The sequence below is a fragment of the Lepus europaeus genome, chromosome 1 (genome assembly GCF_033115175.1).
Source record: "Lepus europaeus isolate LE1 chromosome 1, mLepTim1.pri, whole genome shotgun sequence".
Taxonomy (NCBI): domain Eukaryota; kingdom Metazoa; phylum Chordata; class Mammalia; order Lagomorpha; family Leporidae; genus Lepus; species Lepus europaeus.
In genome coordinates, this window is record NC_084827.1 from 3,076,974 (window position 1) to 3,098,234 (window position 21,261).

The window sequence follows — 21,261 nt, forward strand, 5'->3', positions numbered from 1 at the left end:
TTGGTTGGTTGGTTGGTGGTTGGTGGTGTTGTCGCACACCGTCATGCTGTGCAAACAGAAATGGCTGTCCTTTGTTCGTGGTGATTCAGTAGCTGAAGGCAAATCTGGAGCTAAGAAGCTTAGAGAGAGAGCAGGGCACCTGGCTTCGCGGCGCAGACCCTGCAGCGTGAGTGACCAAAGCGTGGTGACCCCAGGGCACGGGACCTGCAGCAGCATGAAAAATGGGTGATGCTGAGAGAGGAAAGAAGAGTTTTGTTCAGAAACGTGTCCAGGGCACATTTGGAAGCAGGACGCCAGCCAGCTCAAGACGGGGCCCAATCTCCCTGGTCTGCTTGGACAGAAGACAGGTCAGGCTGCTGGGTTCTGTGACACAGATGCCAACAAGAACAAAGACATCCCCTGGGGAGAGCACACTGATGGAGTGTTTGGAGAGTCCCAGAAACACACCCCTGGAACCAGTACATTGGGAGACTGGAAGGGCAGACTTGACAGCGTCTTTCTAAAAAGTGACTAGTGAATAACAGTTGGCCACGGCTTTATTTATTACAAAGCGGAAATGTCTGTGACCTTCTGTGTGCCCCGTAATTTAATTGACCGCATACATCAGAATCCAGGTCATGACTGACTGACAGTATTGTTGTCGGACAGTCCTGATTTAAGTAAGAGTGACTCGTGTGGTTAAATAAATATGATGGGTTTTTTAAAAATTTTGGTAGCAAATTCCAGTTTGGTAAATGCTGTCATGTTTTCCCCTTCTCTAGTTATGATTGGACTTAACTAAAATGTTACACCTTTCACACAAATGGTGAATGCCATCTCAAAGCCTGTTGGAGAATGGCTTTAGATTTACTAGTTGTAAGAACACGTTTTAAATACCGGGGAAGTCTCCTCACTGTCTCAGGAGGACACATTTGTGTCCGGTTTGTGTTCGTTAACCTGTTAGAGGCAAGAGCTGGAGATAGGTATCAACGTCTGCTTTGTACTTGTGGTCGCTTATTTAAGATTATTGATGTATTTGAAAAGCAGAGTCACAGAGGAAGATGGAGACAGAGAGATTGAGATCTTCCATCACTGACTCACTCCCCATATGGCCACAGCCACGGGGGCTGGGCCAGGCTGAAGGCAGGAGCCAGTAACTCCATCCAGATCTCCCACGTTGGTGGCAGGGGCCCAGGTACTTGGGCCATCTTCCACTGCTTTTCCAGGCCAATTAGCAGGGAACTGGATTAGAAGTGGAGCAGCTGGGACCTGAACCTGCAATCGTGTGGGATGCCAGCTTTGCAGGAGGCAGCTTAACCCACTGTGCCACAACACTGGCCCCTTTATTTTTGATCGTAACTATTTTACCACAATCGATTATAATTTCCTATTTCTAAAATGCTGCCTTTTACTTATTGAAAGGCATTTTAATGTAGTTTATGAGTATCAAGTAAAGAGTGCTTAACAGTTCTTGTGTTTTATAGATGATCTGTAAAGTCAGATGCTTTGAAAGTCAGCGTGCAAGCTGGAGAGACAAGTTACACTTCACTTTTTAATTCTTTGCTATCTTAGGCTAAGCTATAGTTCAGGATCATCTATAAACAGCTACTCAGAAACATGTAAAATTGAGGAACTACTTTAAATTTGTGAGTCGTGCGTTTGCCAACTCAGAAGGACTAAAATAGAGGAGGTACACCATCAGGACAAATTTTTAAATTTTGTGATCATAAGACTTAAGACAATTAAAAACGGAATAGTGGATCCTAGGGGAAAATTACCATAGAGACATTTGTGTGAGTTTTGTTTGAGATTCTGGAATGGTCCTGCAGTGACTTGTCCCTAAACTGTGAGCTAGAGAGAGCAGGTGCCCAGGGAGCCAGGCACGCCTCACTGAGAGCATCCTGAGCTGCAGAGGTGGTGTGGCAGTGTCAGCTCGGAGCCCCTTCCTGGCCGTCGGTCCTCTGGCCTGCACCGGAGCTGCCGGGTAGAGGAAGCGCCGATCCTCAAGGGTACACACCACGGAACAGAGAGGAGCAAAGCAGTTCTTCAGTTTTCACTTGGTGAAAACTGTCTCCTCTCCACTTGGAGGAGAGAAGGAACAGTCAGACAGGCTCTGTGTGCCCTGGAATGCGGACCCAGTGGTATCTTCCTTTGTTCCTTTGTTGAATTGTCCTGTGATCATTAATGCTGGCCTTAGAGAAGGGAAGTCAGGGGAGGGAGCTTCCTGAGATGACCCTTCTAGTGTCCCTGCCTCTCCTTGGGGTTCCTCCCGAGATCTCCAGGGGGGCCTGGAACTGCAGATAATACCCAGCTCTGTTTTTGTGCACACCATGGTTTTTCCCTGCGTACATACATGCCTATGAAAACGTTTCACATGGCCGGCACCGCGGCTCACTAGGCTAATCCTCCGCCTGCGGCGCCAGCACCTGGGTTCTAGTCCTGGTTGGGGCTCCAGTTCTGTCCTGGTTGCTCCTCTTCCAGTCCAGCTTTCTGCTGTGGCCCGGGAGTGCAGTGGAGGATGGCCCAGGTCTTTGGGCCCTGCACCCGCATGGGAGACCAGGAGGAAGCACTTGGCTCCTGGCTTCCGATTGGCGCAGCACGCTGGCCACAATGCACCAACCATAGCGACCACTTGGGGGATGAACCAACGGAAAAAGGAAGCCCTTTCTCTCTGTCCTCTCTCTCATGTCTAACTCTGCCTGCCAAAAAGAAAAGAAAGGAAACGTTTCACATAAATTAGACACGAGATTAGCAACAGTAACAATATAGAACAGTGAGAACAATGAACCAGAATAAGGGTTTTTTTAGAACTTACAAATTGTTTATTTCTGCAATTTCCCATGTAATATTTTTGGCCCACAGTCGACTGTGGGTAATGAGTGGGAGTGCAGGTGGTACAGGGACTGCTGTGTCTTTCAAAAGGCCGTGTTTAAGAAGGAACCAAGGACCACACCTGAAATCACCATCTTTGACCATAGCTCTAACAAGGGCCTTGCTAAGTGTACTTAGACCCTTGTACAAACAACCCAGCTCACTCCAGGTGAGTTACACAAAAGTACGCATTCTCATTGTAGAAAAGAACAAACAAGACTCCAAAGGTCAGATCCGGAAGGGTCCCTGTTAACACCTGCTCTATGTGGGTACACAGGGGTGCACATGTACCAGGGGTCTTCAAAATGTATGTGAACAAAAGGGAGTTAAAAGATAAGTTATTGTGATGCAAAACTTCTTTAAAATCCATGCATGATTTTTTTTTCATAATATACATTTTCCATGAAATTTTTGAAAACCACTTGTGGGCATGGATTTCGAATTATTTCACTCCTAGATAAACCTATCTTTACTCCATTTTCCACAAAGATTTTGAAGTTTCTTCATATATCTGCAGTATAGGAATTATATAAAATATGTAGATTTGTACGTTATTTTTAATTTACTATTCTATCATGAACACTTGCCGTGTCATTGACATTCCTCAGAAGAATTTTGATAGTTGAGTGATATTCCATTACATTTGATTGAATGCTAAGTTCTCTTCTTTTGAAGTGGTATGGGATACGGAGCACATCAAGGAATGAAAGAGGATGTGGATGGGCCAAGACCCTGCCCCAGAGCTGCCTCTGAGGGCTGTGTGACCTTGGCCAACCCAAAGCCGCTTGACTCGATTTCCAAAGTGAGAAAAATGACACCTCCTTCCAGAGCCATCAGGAGGGTGGATTGGTTTCTTAGGTCAGGTGCCTGGACACAGCCAATGGCCGCTCAGTCCAGTTCCTATTTGTCGGTCCCTTACCTAGGCTTTTCAAGTTCTTGGCCACCAGTGAGTTCTTAGGCCCTGCCGTGGTTTCCTGGTCTGTGGACCACTCTGGAAGCCTCCTGGGTGTCTGGGAGCTCCCACCGTCTGCTTGCTTCCAGGGACACGTTCTTGCCCAGCAGCCCTGGGGTTTTGTACTTTGCTCTTGGAACAGCTGAGAAAGGGCAGCTTCTCTTGGGTGGAGAGATGGATCCCGGCGGCTCAGCTGCTCCTGGGTAGGGAGACAGCCAGGGAGCAGAGCCCCAGAGCCAGGTGCAGCACCTGGCTGGCTGACCTGGGTTTCCTCCTCATTGCCTTCCGCGCGCTCTGCTGCCGGCTTGGCAGCAGGGAGAGCAGCCGTTCTCAGGATTTTTTGGTTCTGTGATTTTCCCCCACTCTTTCGTCTCTTCAGGCACTTGCTGTAGCTGCTGACCTAGCTTCCGTCAGCCGAGTACAAATTTTGCAATTTGCCTTCCATTGTTTTGACAATGGATGTGATTTGTATATGGCAGCCTCCCATAATACCCCTATTTATGGCAGCTGTCTAATCCAGAGGAGGAAGCCTGGGGCCTGTCTTCTGACCCAGAAAGCACTTCCTTCCCCTCACTGTCTCCCCTCGACTTGGGGCAGAGAAGAAACAGTCCGATGAGCTCTGTGTCCCCTGGAATGCAGACCCAGTGGTATCTCTCTTTGCATACCATAAACAACTATTGAACTGTCCTGTGATCATTAATGCTGGCCTTAGAGAAGGGAAGTCAGGGGAGGGAGCAGCTGGCTCCCTGTCGGGATGACCCAGAAGCGGTCAGCTGGGTTGAATTGTGAAGGTACAGCCTCTTCACCCCTCAGTATTCCACGGTGCACAGGGCTTTTGCATTGTACCTGTGTGGGATCCTGATCTCAGAGAGCAAATATTTGTCGAACACCTGCTTATGTCAGGCAACGCACTGGGGAAGACAGAATAAACCAGACACAAATGCAGCCTTGAACCGGCTCCAATGTACTGGAGGGAGAGAGACACCAACAAATAATTAGAATAAAATGCGGCAGTGATACCGACCAAGTGCTGCAGGAGCCCCGAGGACCTGATGCACCTGCCTGCCCAGGGCCGCTGTCAGCTCCCCGGGGACGTTGGCTCTGCAGGGGTGACGAGGCCCCTTCCAGACGGACATGCGAGGCACCACGCTGGCAGAGAGCACAGTGCTGAGATCCGGGAGGGAAGGAGGGGCCTGCAGCTTGTTCAGCCTTGGGAGAGGGAGACGCAGGGCCGGCAGAGAGCTGCAGTGAAGCCTTGTTGGGTGACCCAAGCCCCTCGTGGGCACTTTGTCATAGAAACCTGAGATCGGTTATTCTGTTTGCTCACAAAGGTGATCCCTTACACACAACTGCAGTACAGTACTAGACCAACTTGCTCTCCCGCAGAACGTCACAGGCAAAGCCTCCTGCGAGCGCTCCAGGCGTCAGCTTCGTTAAAACCCAATCAGTGAGGTGCAGCCCTGCTGCGCCCTCTTCCTTCCAGATGCCTGCAGCGCTCAGCGCCGGAGCCCCGCGCTCGGGCAGGCAGCCTGGATGGCCACGGGCGCCTCTGCTGTCAGCTGCTGCGGTCCCCAAGGGATAGCCTGCTTCCACCCGGCAGGGTGCACGCACCTCCATGCTAACAACTGGGTGTCCCAAAGGCAGGGGCCGGATCCTTGATGAGGGACCCTCCCCTCTGGTTCTGTGGCTCTTTCTGCACCCATGTGTGGTGACTGCAAGGGGCGTGGCACATGAGAAACAGGAGATGTGGCCACTCCCATTTCTAGGTGCAGGTATGCAGCCTGGTGCCAGGGCCTAGTCCAAGCAGCTTAGGCGTGTTAACTTCCTGAGTGCATCTCGCTCCTCTTCACGACTCCAAGTGCTCTCATAATCTCCACTTGCAGCAGATCCACTGAGATGCACCAGCTTGCTCCAGCCTCCATGGCCAGAGCGTGGTCAGGCGTGGATCAGGGGCCACTTGTTCCCGGAACCGGCCCTTCGGTCCCCACCTATGGCCTCTCCTGAAGGTTCCCCAGAATCAAAACCCCCACTTCACTCCGGATGGCTGCTGGGCAGTTGTTGGTCGCTGCCCTTTGCCTGAGCCCGTGCTGAGCTGATCCCGCGGCTGGAACTCGCACCACGGACCCCCTCCTTGTGCCGTGCACTTCCGGGGCTGCCTGATCTTGGAGCCGGTCCTCACTCCTCGGCTGTGCCCTCCCACCGCGGTGACCCTGACTGTGGAGGGGCTGGTCAGTGTGTGAATGGATGCCCAGCTCCCGGGCAGCTCGCCCTCTGCCCGCCGGGTAGCCAGGGCTGTGTGCTCTCTGCGTGGGCAGCAGAGGACCGTGGCGAGGCTGGCCTCCCCCTGCAGAGCGGCCCTGCAGGCCCCTCCCGCTGGGGCCATTCAGGCTGCACCCTCCCAGCAAGGGCTAAAGCCTACCTACCCTCACCGTTTCTGGGGGTTTGTTAATGAGAAAAAAAATTCCAATCATCATCACTTTTCTGTGCGAGGTCTTTAAAGAGCAAATAGACCGGCATTCAGAGCCCTGCGAACATTTCCCTCCTCTAAGTGGTGTTTATTTAAATGTAGATATCCTGGTTCCCTACATGGAGTTGCAAGCAATACCTTTCAATTTAAATGTTAATAGGAGTGTAAACTTCAAAATCAAAATTTTTCCGGGAGGGAGAGCTCCCTACCTTTCCTCCTCCCTCCCTCATTGTCAACCTCCCTCTGCCCACGCCTTTCCACCTGCTGAATGAAATTCAAAAGAGTTGAGAAAGCACCTTCATCCTTTCAAAAACCAGACTGTTCCAGGCCGGGGATGTAGATAATGGACTCAACCCCCACGCCACGGTGAGGCTTTGCCTGCAGAGCCAGCCCCAGCCCTTCCCAAAGGGATTAACCGCAGACCAGCTCTGCATATTTGCCCAGAGCCTCGCGGTTAGGTGAGGTAGGCTTTCCTCCTCCTCCTCCTTTTTCTTTTTCTAAAAAAGCAGGAAAAGATGGGGAAAATACAAGCTTTGTAAGTTCCTGAGTACAGAATGCTGCTGTGGGCACAGGGGCAACCACAAGAATTAAACAGGCAGCTGTCACTCCTGAGCAGAGGAGAGGGGCAGGGGTAGAGCCCTCTGTGTGAGGGCGGGGGAGGGGGGGGAGGGGGGGTAGAGCCCTCTGTGTGAGGGCGGGGGGGGGGGGGTTAGAGCCCTCTGTGTGAGGGCGGGGTGGGGGGGTGGGGGGGTGGGGTTGTAGAGCCTTTTGTGTGAGGGCGGGGGTAGAGCCCTCTGTGTGAGGCCCGTCCACAGGCAGTGGCAGTGGGGGCTACAGGAAGTGCAAACAAAAAGCAACAAAGATTTTTAAAGACATGGAAATAATGTGTTATAATGCCTTTAAGTTTAAATATGGAAGAGACAGGGGACCTTAAAAAATTTCATGGGAAATGTGTTTTATGGAAAGACTATGCCGGGGCCAGCACTGTGCCCCAGCAGGTAAAGCCGCCTGCAGTGCTGGCATCCCATATGGGCACTGGTTTGAGTCCCGGCTGCCCCTCTTCCTATCCAGCTCTCTGCTATGGCCTGGGAAAGCAGTGGGAGATGGGCCTAGTGCTTGGGTCCCTGCACCCGCATGGGAGATCCTGAAGAAACTCCTGGCTCCTGGCTTCGGATCAGCTCAGCTCCAGCTGTTGCAGCCATTTGGGGAGTGAACCAGTGGACAGAAGACCTTTCTCTCTTTCCATCTCTCTGTCTATAACTCTACCTCTCAAGTAAATAAATCTTAAAAAAAAAGAAAGACTATGCATAGATTCCATTGTTTTGCACCAAAATAATTTTTAAAAGATTATTTATTTATTTATTTGAAAGGTAGTGTTACAGAAAGAGAGAGAGAGAGAGAGGTCTTCCATCTGCTGGTTCACTGCCCAGTTGGCCGCAGTGGCCAGAGCTGAGCTGATCTGAAGCCAGGAGCCAGGAGCTTCTTCCAGGTCTCTCACACCAGTGCGGGGGCCCAGGGACTTGGGCCATCTTCTACTGCTTTCCCAGCACACAGCAGAGAGCTGGATCGGAAGAGGAGCAGCCAGGACTCGAACTGGTGTCCAAATGAGATTCTGGCGCTGCAGGTGGAGGCTTAGGCTACTGTGCCACAGCGCTGCCCCCTAAATTTATCTTTTGGTTCCATTTTCCATGAACTTTTTGAAGTACCTGTGTAATGACCTTCCCAAGGTCATGCATTTGAATACGATCCCCAGGTGCATCTTTGCTTGCTTTCTCTCTCCCTCCTTCATCATTCATCTTTCTCCATCATTTCTTCCTGGTTTTTACCCTGTTTTGTGTGTTTTGTAAGCCTCACATCTCTCTTAGATGCAGGCTAGGACCATTGCTATATAAATTAGTACTGAATCTGTAATGAAATCTCCTGGACTTTGACTCCATAATCTTGTTTCAGGGTATTGTTTGGTTCTTTAACTAGTAGTTTTTTATTTTTTTTTTATTTTTATTTTTTTTGACAGGCAGAGTGGACAGTGAGAGAGAGAGAGACAGAGAGAAAGGTCTTCCTTTTTGCCGTTGGTTCACCCTCCAATGGCTGCCACGGCCGGCGCACTGTGGCCGGCGCACCACGCTGATCCGAAGGCAGGAGCCAGGTGCTTCTCCTGGTCTCCCATGGGGTGCAGGACCCAAGCACTTGGGCCATCCTCCACTGCACTCCCTGGCCACAGCAGAGAGCTGGCCTGGAAGAGGAGCAACCGGGACAGAATCCGGTGCCCCGACCGGGACTAGAACCCGGTGTGTCAGCGCTGCAAGGCGGAGGATTAGCCTGTTGAGCCACGGCGCCAGCCTAGTAGTTTTTTGACTTGGTGCAGGCAGCGCCTTCCTGCTCTTCCCTCTCCGGGGACACCAGTCAGAATTCGGGGTCATTTTCTCCTCCCTGCGCAGTGTGTTTCCCCGCGTTGTTTCTGACCGGGCTCCAGGCTTTCCTCAGGGCCCTCCTGACGCTTAGCCTGTGTGTGCCAATCACAAGCAGAGCGGTGAGGAGCTGCGGGGGACCCGGGGCGCGTGGACTTGGCGTTCAGTGCCGAGTGGGCTGAGAGGCCACTGGTGCGCCGCTCCTCGTGGCGGGATCTCCAGGTCTGTCTTCTGTGTGCTCGTGCCAGAAAGTCTTCCCTCACTGCCCAGGCTGCTGGGCCAACTACTGGGCGCCGAGTCGGGGAGGGCTGGGCCCCATCCCACAGGCAGACCCAGCAGGTGACCTGCACACAGTCAGCCGCCCGGATCAGGGCACTGCAGTGCACTCCAGCCCGGCCCACGGGCCCGCGGGCGTGCCGTCAGCCCTCAGCCGAGGGGGCCGCCTTTCCCGAGTGCTCTGTTTTACACGCGCAGATCCTGGGGAGAGGACTGTCTCTGAGCAAGGGGATCCAAGGACCTGGTTCCTTCCCAGATGACTTCCACCGAATCCTTTTCCCTCTGCCTGACCCAAAGGGGCCTGTTGGCGCGACGCCGGCCTCCCATGTGAGCACTTGAGCACTGGTTCTAGTCCCCACTGCTCTGCTTCCAGTCCAGCTCCCTGCAAAGGCACCTGGGAAGGCAGAGGAAGATGGCCCAAGGGCTCGGGTCCCTGCCACCCCTGTGGGAGAGCCGGATGCAGTCCCAGGCTCCTGGCTTCGGCCTGGCCCAGCCGCAGCTCTAGTGAGCATTTGGAGACTGAAGCAGCAGGTGGAAGATGTCCCTGTCTCTCCCGCGCTCTCTGTAGCTCTGCCTTTCAGCTAAAACAATAAATCCTTAAAAACAAGACAGAGGGACCCTTGGTGCCACCTGGTAAACCTCTGGGAGCCTCTCCGGGGTGGCTTCCTGACGCTGAGTCAGTTCTGGCCTCCATTCAGTCGGCTCGGCGGCCCCAGGCCTTTGTGGGTGCCGTCATTGTCCGCTTCCCGCGTTTCCCCACGCCGTGGGCTTCTGTCCTTGGGAACTGTCTCAGCCACTCTGTGCCTTCGTGTCGGAGGAAGACATGCTAGATACATTTCTTCAGTCCGCCTGACAGCCAGTGTTTTCTCACCTAACTCGGCTGTGCAGCTCAGTCTTCTTGCTGGTTTTGGGACCGTCATTGATGATGTGCCTTCTTGGACTTGCTTTCCCATCTATAAAATAGGGTATTTGCTGTCACACTCGCCTTAAAGCTGTGCAGCTCCGCGGAGTCACCCCATGGGTGTACAGACAGCAGCCAGCTGTTCACGCGCACCCGGGCAAATCCAGCTGCACAGGTGGTGGGAAGATCCTCTGGGGTCAGCCACAATGCGCAGGCAGGACTTCTGCATCTCACACCTGTTTCCAGATCGACAGCTTAGCCCAAGCCTCAGCCTGTGAGGACAAAGTCCTCGCCGACAGCCAGGTGTCCCCAATCCGTGCGGGAGGGCAGCAGCTGCCCCTGACCTGGAGCCAGAGGACCGAGGTCTGCCTCGGAACTTTCTGGAGGTCCATTGCTCCCTCCACTTCCCTTCCTTTCTGCCTTTCCCCCTTTTCCTTCGAAGCGAAACACTTTGCTCTCGTCCCCCAAGCAGCCACCAGGCTCCTCTCTGGTTTGCGTTTTCCTGCCCAGCCCACTTCCCCTCCCTGGCTCAGTGGCCCATTACCCACGAGATCCCCTGGCAGTAGCTTTGCTGTGGAGCCCAGCAGGGGACGTGCAGGCCTTCTCCTGAGCTAGGCCAAGAGAGAGTCAGGCCCACGGCAGGGAGGGGCAGGGTTTCCCCTAGAAGGAAGGGGCCCGGGAGAGCACAGTGCCTGCATTGAGCACTCCCTGAGCGGGTGACATACCCTCCTCCAGAGAAACCCCCTGGCTCTGACAGCAGACTGGCCTCTCTTCTGCTTGCCGCCACCTCCTGGCTCCTGAAGACAGGCAGAGCAGAAGCATCAGGGGCAAAGGGTGTCCAATTGCAGGAATGAATCCAGGTTGATCCCCAGGTCCCGGGGGCACCTGTCTCCACCGAGGGGTGGCTCGGGCCCCTTCACTCGAGTCCCTGGCCATGGTGAAGGAGCACAGACATAGGCTGGTGGCAGTGGAGAGTGTGGGGAGATGGGGGCAGGGCAGCCATAGGTGGTTCAACAGGAAGTGGCCTCAGCCCCAGGACGGGGCGGGAGGGAGATCAGAGGCCTGGCTGGCAAGTCCTATCGAATGCTGATGCGTCTGGGGATGGGGGCCGTCCATACAGTGCTGTGTGACCGCTAGGTGTCCTTGGCTGCCGGTGCAGGGGACTGCGAAGGGCGTGTCTTCTGCCTGACGGGGGCCGGCACGCGAGGCTGAGTTCTGCCTCTGCTGCTGTGGCTTCCTCTGCAGCCCCTCCTCCCCAGAAGGAGGGGCCAGCCGGGTGCTCCACCTGCGCCCCGCCCTGCCTGCTCCCCAGCCAGTGCAAGGAGGGGTGGGCTGGGTGCTCCACCTGTGCCCCGCCCTGCCTGCTCCCCAGCTGGGTGCTCCACCTGCGCCCCGCCCTGCCTGCTCCCCAGCCGGCGCAAGGGCTGTCTGTCTCACTGGTCTGCAAGGTGGGGATAAGGATAAAGCGCCAGATCCTGCCATGGGTTTCAAGCCAGACGGTGCCCAGGATGCTTTTACATGGTTCCCATTAGGCGTGGCCAGAGTGAGAGAGGAGCCGAGGGCCCACGAGTCGTGCAGACGCCGGGGAGGTGATGCGCGGAGAAACCGGGGGGCATCCATTTCTCAGGGGTGAGAAGGGACTGTCTGAGCTGTGGCTGCTGTGCTCGCCTGGGGTGTCCACGCAGTGTCCCCTCCGCCCCTCCCTTCAGAGAGAATGTCGTGGGGTGCTCTAGGCTGGCCTGCACTACCCAGGGGAGCACAGACCCTGGGGAGAGGCCAGGCTCATTCTTTGCTCCTGGGTGCTGGGTGCTGGGTACTGTTTGGGCTGGTGCACCGGTTCTGCCGTAGGTAGGTGGAGAGGGGCCCGGGAGCTGCCCGTGGGTGCTGGGCAGGGTGGAAGGTGTGGACAGCGTGGCCTGGGGAGGGAGGAAGGCCGTGATGCAGGGAAGGAGTGCAGGATGGGAAGTGATCCCTGAGAAGATGGGGGTGGGGTACAGGTGGGGGTGGGGGAGAGCAGCTCTGGCGGCTTCTGGGCTCCAAGGACAAGGGTGGGAGCAGGGGAGGAAGCCGAGCCCAGCAGGGTGCTGAGTGGCGGCTGAGAGAGGCAGCAGCTCTGCCCTCTCCCTTCTGCTGGAAACGCTGCCTTTCCAGACAGGCCTCTTGCCCCCTGAACCACCCCGGCTTTGCCGTCAGGCAGGGAGGGCCTGGTATGGAGGCACTCAGGGGTCTGCTCCAGGGGCTCACTTGGGAGCAGGAAGGGTGGCTCCCCACCCTGCAGCCTCACAGGCAGGAAAACCCACTCGCTGGGAGGCACAGAACACCAAGGCCCCCTCCCCCCAAGCGGGCAGCCATCTCCCCACACACAGGGAGGGTGTTCTTGGCAGGTGCACTGGTTAGGAACCGAGTTCAGTTCTCCACTCTCCCCCTTCTATTGCCTTTGAGCAAGCGGCTCCATTTGCGAGCAGGGAGGAGGATGGATCTGTCTCAGAGGTTGTGTTAGGGGCACTGGGGGACCTCACCGTGCCTGGTACCCAGGAGCTATGAAGAGATGACAGCTGTATCCCAGCGCCCTCTCCTGGAGGCGGGAGCCAGGCTGTGCTGGCGGGTATGTGGTCTCTCTCTGCGCAGGACCCTCGGTTTGTGCAAGCCTGTCTGAGATGGGCGAGCCGCTCCCTGCCCCCGTAGCACCCTCAGCCCTGAGGCCCAGGCTCCGATGCTGACTGCTGCCTGCCTGCTTCCCCACAGACCTGCGCAGAATGACGGCCGGCTTCATGGGCATGGCGGTGGCCATCATCCTCTTCGGCTGGTATCATCGGGTGTGCTGGGCTGCTGCTGGGACCGAGGCCTTATGCAGTATGTCGCGGGGCTCCTCTTCCTCATGGGAGGTAAGGCCTCGGGTTTGCAGGGGCTGGGGTCGGGTGGGAAAGGCCGGAAGAATGGGCAAGAGGGCGACAGTAGACGGACCATGGCGTGAGGGCACAGTAGACGGACCATGGGCGTGGCTGGGCTCTTTCTCGAACATCCTCTGAGTCCCTCTGAGCTCCTGCCACTGTTGCAGCTGTTGGGGATGCAGATCTGGGGGATCTGACTGCCTGGTACGGAAGAGACGATTGTCAGAAAGATGCTGGGACTGCATTCTGGGTAGATGGAGATCACAAACCCAGACAGTGCCCACGGGATGCAGGAAGGTGGTGCTGTCTGCACCGGGTCCCCTGCAAAAGCCTAACCTTCACCCTTGACTTATGGGCCTTAATGCCTCTCCCGTTTCAGCTAAGGCATTCCAAAACAAGAGACAATGGCACAGGGGCTCTGCCGCGCCCCCCTTCACCCCACCTCCCCCCCCTCCTGCTGATGCCGTGGAGCCCATCCAGGGTCCCCTCAGAGGGGTCGTCCGTCAGGAGGAGAACAGCGTGGGACAGAAGTAGAGCAGGACTGGGCCCTATTTGTGCCTCCGCTTTGCCAAAGAGCAGAAGTGTGCTTTGTGGTCTCCCGGCTGTGGTCTCAGTCCAGAGCTGTCCATCACAGCCTGGTCCAACAGGGGATGGTAGTTAATTTTGTGGAGTGAGGTGGAGGGGAATCGGGCTTGGGCAGAGGGGATCAGAAATATTTATGAACCTTACATGGGGAAGCAAGTGTCAGTTTGCCTGCAGGCCCCAGGGCGAATGCCCACCTCGGGTCGCTTTTGTGAGTGCTGTGCAGAGGAGGGGAGGTGGGAGTGGGCCGTGCCGTCTCGGGCCTGCCGGTGAAGTTGGGCAAAGAGAAGCTTGTTCCCCTGGGTGCACAAGAGGGCCCTGGGGCACCGGTGAGTGTCTGGGTGGCAGGAGGAGGGTCAGGCTGGGCTGGAAGGCTTGCCGGATTCCCTGGAAGCACAAGCCTCTCTGTTCCGGAGATACGCGTGGGCTTTCCATGGTGCCGTCACCCCAGGCCCCGCCACGTGCCGCCCTCAGAGAGTCAGGCTGTCCCCCTGCCAGAGCTGCCTCCCTTGTGATGACACAGGCTGTGGGGGAGGCATGGCACTGGTGGGGACGCCCTGGCAGTTCTCTCCCGGACCAGCCTCGCTCACCTGCGCCTCCCTGGGGCCTCCTGCGAAGCCAGGCATCAAAACCCGCGCCGCACGATCTCACTCTCTGTTCCAGCCCCGGAATCCTTTCTGTTCCCCGCGGAGCCCCCCCAGACTGGGCAGAGATAAAAGCGAAGCAGCCGTTTGTAGTGAGGGCTCTGTCTGAGACTTTCTAGAAGCACAAAGACAGCCCCAGCCCCACGCAGCTTTCCTAGGGCTCGAGAGAGGTCTCCCAGAAGTCCACAGCAGGCTGAACAAACAGGCCTCGGGCAGAGCAGGAGTCCGGGGCCTCCGGGCGCCTCCCTTTCATTGCCACCTCTTTCCTGCCATTCTTGGCTCCTGGGCGCGTTCTCCACTTCGCCCCTCTTCAGGCCCAGGTGCTGAAGCCCGGGACCTTCCGCTCTGTACCCACTTCCCTCCGGAACGCTTGGATCGGCTTCCAGAAGAAAAGAGAGAATGGGATTGGCTGCTTCATTTTTTCTGGCCAGGCCACACACAGCTGACCAGACGACAGCCAGGCCGAAATTGAGTGGACAGTGGCTAGGCCAATAGCTGTGACCAAGGTGGGGCCAGTGGATTACCTTCCGCCTGCCAGGGACCCAGGGAGACGGAGGGGCCGACAGTGAAGGGCGGAGAGGTGTCTGGAGTCCTGCCTTCTTTTTTAAAAATTGTTTGTTTATTTGAAAGTCAGAGTTACATAGAGAGAGAAGGAGAGGTAGAGAGAGAAAGAGGTCTTCCATGCACTGGTTCACTCTCCAGTTGGCCGCAGTGGCCGGAGCTGAGCCAATCCGAAGCCAGGAGCCAGGAGCTTCTTTCGGGTCTCCCACATGGGTGCAGGGGCCCAAGGACTTGGGCCATCTTCTGCTGCTTTCCCAGGCTGTAGTGGAGAGCTGGTTGGGAAGAGTATCTGCCACCCATGTGGGATGCCTGTGTTGTAGGTGGAGGCTTAGCCTATATGCCACAGTGCCAGCCCTAGTTTCTCTCTTTTTTTAACCCTGAGCTTTTTAGGACTGTCTCCCAAAGCCTCATGCGGCAAGACAAAGAGCATTCTTGTGATGGGGCCTCAGTCACTGCCGTAAGGGCAGGGCCTGGTCACCAAGGGGCCCAGGTGCGTCTGCTCCTCTGTGATGTGCACTCGTTTTTTCTAATTGGCAAGACCCTACTCTAGGATAAGGTGTTAACGTCAAGGCAAGCTCTGGGGAAGCTGCCTCTCTGAGAGCTGGGTCTGACCGGGTGCCATCCAGATGGGAGCAAACTCCTCTCCCCTGGGGGCCGTGCAGCCCCCTCCACCTGGGAGCTCTGTGCCCTGTGTTCCCGGCCAATGCTGTGTCCTGGGCAGGAAGAGGGGTCCTTGTACCTGGTGGCTGCCCTCGGGCCAGGCCCCCGCAGAAGTGGCTGGAGGGCAGCGGAGCTCCTTGCTGATCCCTGGCCTGCGGGGCTTTTTTGGAAGACGAGCTTGGGGGCTGCGAGAGCACACCCTTCGTGCTCCAGTTAGTCCTTTCCACCCGGGCCAGACACAGCCTCGGGAGTGCAGGAGCCCAGGACTGCCCCGCGAGCTTGGTTTAGTTAGGAGCTAGGAAGGAAGATGTCCTTCCCTGGCCCCTGCTCAGCAGAGGGTTGAGGTGCCAACCCAGACCCCCCTGTGTCAAAGAGACTTCTCAACACCACCCTGCCCACAGCCTCACTGGTCCCTGCTGTCTGGGGATCAGACTTCTGGGGTCGGCCACCCGAGAGCCACTTCCTGGACACAGCAGAGCCGTCACTCACTCGAACCCCAGCTATTTCCTGCAAGGTGGCACCAAAAGGCTTCACTGCCTCGTCGTCACCCAGGCTGGGGACCTCAGGGGTCTGCAGCTGGGCCCACACGGATCACAGCTGCACACGGGACGAGCCAGCGGGGAGCACCAGCAGCATCGTCCGGAGCGGCCAGGCCTGGGCGGGCTGGACGGGCAGCGGGGATGGGGAGGGCACGTTTGCAGTCAAGAGTCTGAAGACGGAGCTGCAGGTGACTTTGGCCACCCGGGCCGAAATAAACAGGGGAGAGTTCCACTCTCACCTCTCTGTCCCCATAGGAGGAGAGGTGGCCTGCACGCGCTCACCCTGTTCCAGATTCCACCATTTCCAGGGTAAAGAGAGGGCATCCTGCACCCTGTGAGGCAGCTGACAACAAATGGTTAATGAGGCCGGCGCTGTGGCTCAACAGGCTAATCCTCCGCCTTGCGGCGCCAGCACACCAGGTTCTAGTCCCGGTCGGAGCCCTGGATTCTGTCCCGGTTGCCCCTCTTCCAGGCCAGCTCTCTGCTGTGGCCCGGGAGTGCAGTGGAGGATGGCCCAAGTGCTTGGGCCCTGCATCCCATGGGAGACCAGGAGAAGCGCCTGGCTCCTGCCTTCAGAACAGCGCGGTGCGCCGGCCGCAGCGGCCATTGGAGGGTGAACCAACGGCAAAGGAAGACCTTTCTCTGTCTCTCTCTCTCACTATCCACTCTGCCTGTCAAAAAAAACCCAAAAAACAAACAAACAAACAAAAAAAACAAATGGTTAATGAACACTCCACACAGAGGAGGTACTCCATTAAGTAGGGCCGCTTTGTCGGCCAGGAGGTTGGGGGCGGCGGGTGGGATCCAGCTTCCCTTTTGGCAAGGCCTCCAGGGGAGGATCTGGCCCAGACTGGCACGGCACCATGTGGGTGCCGGCAACTGTCTTGGTGAATCATCGTTGGTGCAGAAGCTCAGGAACAAGATGACACGCAGGAAAGACTGCATGGCAAGGGAGCCCGCGGCTGCTACGACCGCTGCGGTCCTCGTGGGACGCGCCTCGGAGCCACGGCGTGGGCACGGATCTCCAAGAAGAGCACACGCCCGCCCGTCAGGATCCCTCTCGCACGTGCTCCCACCCTCGAGAGAAGACGCCTATCAGTCACACTCAAGGCTACGCTCCACCATCTTCCCTCTAGGCTCACGCTGGAGCCCCCGCTGGCTGGCCTGGCTCCACCCTTCACAGAACAGATGTGAGATTTTTAAAAGCTGGGAATCATGGGTGGCACTCACTGGTGCTCAGATGCACTTCCAACAAAAGCCAAACCCCAGACCCTTCAGAAGCCCTGCGTACTCTGCTCGCTCACTTCTGTCCCTCCCCCTCCTCCAAGCTACCCCTCGCTGGCCTTCCTGTCCTGCGACACACGCAGTTTCCCTTCAAGACCCTAGAGCAGGCCGGCGCCGTGGCTTAACAGGCTAATCCTCCGCCTTGCGGCGCCGGCACACCGGATTCTATCCCGGTTGCCCCTCTTCCAGGCCAGCTCTCTGCTATGGCCCGGGAAGGCAGTGGAGGATGGCCCAAGTGCTTGGGCCCTGCACCCGCATGGGAGACCAGGAGAAGCACCTGGCTCCTGCCTTCGGATCAGCGAGATGCGCCGGCCGCAGCGGCCATTGGAGGGTGAACCAACGGCAAAAAGGAAGACCTTTCTCTCTGTCTCTCTCTCTCACTATCCACTCTGCCTGTCAAAAAAAAAAAAAAAAAAAAAAAGACCCTAGAGCGAGCTGGTCCCTGTGTAGAGCTTTCCCTGAAATGTCCCAAGGCTGGCTCCTCCCACTCCCCCCCAACTCCCAAAGGAGCTTCCTTCCCACCGCATGAATGAGGCCACCGAAGCGCATTCACTGCTCTGAGAGATGTTTGTTGCTGTTGTATATTGGTTGATGTTTTAGCAGCTTAAACCAAAGCTCATTTACTATCTCACAGATTCCTTGGATCAGAATCCCAGGTACAGCTTAACTGGGTTTTCTGTTGAAGGCCTCACCAAACTGCAAAGTGTCAGCCTGGGCTTGGCCTCATCCGAGGGTTGAGATCCTCTTCCAAGATCCCAATGTTGTCGGCAGAATCCACTTCCTGGCAGGTGCAGAATTCGTGGAAGCCAGCTTAGCCGAGGCTAGCAAGGGGGAGAGCATTTGACCTCTGTGTTATCTCTCTCTCTCTCTCTCTCTCTATATATATATATATATATATATATGCTATTTCTGAGAACAGTTTTCAATGACCAGAAAAGCTGATAGTAAGGAGGATCCCCACATTATCCTCTGTCCCTGCACACAGTTCTTCTTATTACGATACCTTATTATGAATTACAGTCTATAGTGTCAGAGTCCTCTGGGTTTTTTTTAAGATTTATTTATTTATTTAAAAGGTGGAGTTACAGAGAGAGGGAAGTAGAGAGATTTTCCATCCGTCAGTTCACTTCCAAAATGGCTGCAATGACCAAGGCTGGCCAGGTGGCCAGGTTGACCCAGGAGCCGCCTCCAGGTCTCCCACATGGGTGCCGTGCTTGGGCCATGCTCCATTGCCTTCCCAGGTGCATTAGCAGGGAGCTGGATGGGAAGTGGAGCAGCCGGGACTCTAACTGGTGCCGATAAGGGATGCCGGTAATGCAGGTAGCAGCTTACCCGCTAGGCCATGTTGCCAGCCCCAAGTCGCCTGCTTTTACCTGATGTCCTTTTCTGCTCTAGGATCCCACCCAGGGGACCACACAGGTCTCTTCCTGGCTCCTGTGAGCTGTCGGTTTCTCACGCGTGCCTTGTTTCGGACACACAGGTCTCTTCCTGGGCTCCTGTGGGCTGTGTCGGTTTCTCACGCGTGCCTTGTTTCGGATGACCTCGGCAGTTTTACACGGTTCCAGGCAGGCATCTTGGAGGCCACTCTGTTGGAACTTGTCTGGTGTTTTCTGGTGATTAGATTGGGTTATGGGTTTGGGAGGGAGCTCACAGAGGTCAGGTGCCATTCTGTCATATTATTTCATCGTGATTTATGAGTGTGGATGCTGACCTGTCCTCCAGTGGGAAGCCGTGTTTGTCACATTTTCCCATTTCCACACTGTGTACTCTTTGTGGGGAAGGCACCACGGGCAGCCCTTGCTAGAGACCAGGACAGAGTGAGTATCTGCAAGACTGGTTTGGAATTAGTCTACATGGGAGATTTCTCTTTTCTCTCCCATTCATTATTTTGTTCAGTAGCTTGTTTATGTCAGTGTAGACGTGGGCATATTTATTTTGCATTAAATCCAATACTGCTTTATTTGCTGGCTTCTCTTTTTTCAGCTTTGGTCCTTGGGAGCTCTTTGAGCTGGCTCCGTGCCCTGTGGCAAACCCCATCAGTGCAGGGGTTCCGTTCCCACTTCTGCTCGTTCGTTCGAACACTTGGTTTGGAGACTGCTTGGTGCTACAGGCTCATCTTAATGTGTTTTCGGCCTCAGTCCTGGGAGCAGCCATTTCTCCAAGGAGCCCTGTTTGTTTCTGTTGGAGAACGGTAGCAGAAACCAGGATCCGGGTAGTATCTCCTGTGTTCCTAACGTGGTGTCTGCTGATTGTCTAGTGAGCGCTGCGCTGAGGTGCAAGATCTGTGAGCTCCAGAACCTCGTCTGCTCCCGTGCTTTCGCTAATTTATTATGGAGTCGGGAATGGGGTCTCACTGCACACACTGGCAGAGTGAGTCACGTGACCCAGAGCTCTTGTTCTTGTCTTGATAGAGCGGTGATTCTTCAAGAATGTGTCCGAACTTATTTTCCGTTCCTGTTCTAATCACCTCCCCTTCTGGGGGCTTCCTTGTCCTTAACACCTTTATTTAAACCCTTGAGTGCTTTCTGCTTCTCTGACAAAACCTCAGATCTGCTTTAGAAGTGGGATAGGAGTCGTATGTGGATGACCGGAGCGTTGTCTGTCCTCAGCTGGACCCACGGAGAATCAGACAGGGAACGGACTTCAGGCACCATCCGCTGGGCCTCCCTGTGTTCCCGGTCCCAGTGGCCACGTCAGGCTGTGCTAGGTCGCCCACGTAGTAGGTGGTGATGCTGGCGCTGGCGCCTGGCCCGAGACCCAAGCCTGGGTCTGTGCGGCACATCCTGCTGCCTTGCTCTCGGCACCCTGGTCACTCGCGGCTGCCCACGCTGCCGAGCTCGGGTCCGGGCCGCTGAGGAGCTGTAAGCGTTCTCTCTGCTGGCCTCCCTCCCCAGAGCACAGGGGGCCACAGAAAAGAGGTGGTGATGGACTGAGGGCATGGGTGTGATGAGCAAAGGGAACCGTCCGAGTTCCTTTTCCTCCCGCCTGTGGTCACGTGGCCTCGTGCCTCCCCCGTCAGTCCGGGGAATGAAGAGAATGCCCCAGAGCTGCCCAGGCTCTTACGTTTGAGCGATGGCAGTGACTTGCAAACCAATGATGTCAAGTGCTTGGCATCTGCACTCACTCCACCAAGCTCCCCAAGACAGCGCAGCGGTGTGGTGGGCTGCAGACACCCTCTTCCGGTAGACAAACCCCCGGATAAAGGCCTACCAACCTGGAAACCCCGCAGTGTAAAGCGAAACGGACAAGGCAATAGGCGTCTTTCCTGGAGGACTGTTCTGGGACGTGATTCTAGGGACTCCTACAGAGTAACCAGCGCCCAGCTTTCCTCATGAGCCCTCCCTGTCCAGCCTCAACCCCACTGTGAACTTCAGCTCCTGCCCTACTTAGAAACATGGCTACCACTGTGTTTCCATAAGGCCAGGAGGCCTATGCCCTAACTTTGATTACTCCAGGTCATGACTTACGGGTCAGACAGGGAGACGCGGGTCAAAGGGCCACCTACTATAGGTGTTCTGGGGGAGGGAGAAGAGTCCAGTAAGCCAGAGTCTGCATGATGCAAGTTTACAGCGAACCTTCAGTAAACGGTAGCGCTGCCATTGCTTGTATACTCTAGGTGAAGTCCCTTCTAATGGGCGGAGACGTGTTGATAGTCTGTCACGGCCAACCATGGACAACTCTGGCGTAGAAACAATCAGGTGATCCTGCTAATCCGCTGTGTTTCTGTGTGGGATTTCACTAAAACATCGTAACTACGCTCCTGACTTTTTGTGTTACAATCTTTCTTTCCGGGAGTCCTGAGCGGAGATTCACAAACTACTTTATGCCCTGGAGTGTGTTTTGCCCCCTGGAAGGCGCATATTTGACTGTTGATTAGCACTTTATGAAACAAATCCTGGAGGGATGGATGGTGTTGTAAAAAACATTTAGGGAAGTTGACACACTGTCAGGACTGGGAAACAACACCAAGGCTCACCTACGGGCCAGCGAGGGTCAGGGTCCATCAGTCCAGCAGCCCAGGCAGCAAGAGGGTTTCATTTTCAGCTTGAAGTTAGAATAGACCTAAAGGAGACCCACCCCTACCACCCAAACAGATCTGGCCTCGTTAGAGACGTGGGCCCAGAGATGCCAGAAAGCGGCCTTGGCCCTGAAAACCCATAGCACAAAGCCCCCTGACCTGACCTTCCGATGTTCAACAAGGTGACAGCGTCACGTATTCCGTGAGCAGGGGGTGCTTTGGCGTTGA

At 55.6% G+C, this 21,261-nt stretch overlaps 1 protein-coding gene across 1 annotated transcript in view; it reads left to right on the forward strand.

The window, feature by feature from the left end:
• The window catches only part of TMEM178B (transmembrane protein 178B), a 395,863-nt gene that overhangs the window by 349,169 nt on the left and 25,433 nt on the right, over nucleotides 1-21,261 (forward strand). Inside the window, 2 exon segments of the mRNA XM_062197632.1 lie at nucleotides 12,600-12,664; nucleotides 12,667-12,739. Of these exon segments, the coding sequence (XP_062053616.1) occupies nucleotides 12,600-12,664; nucleotides 12,667-12,739 (138 nt within the window).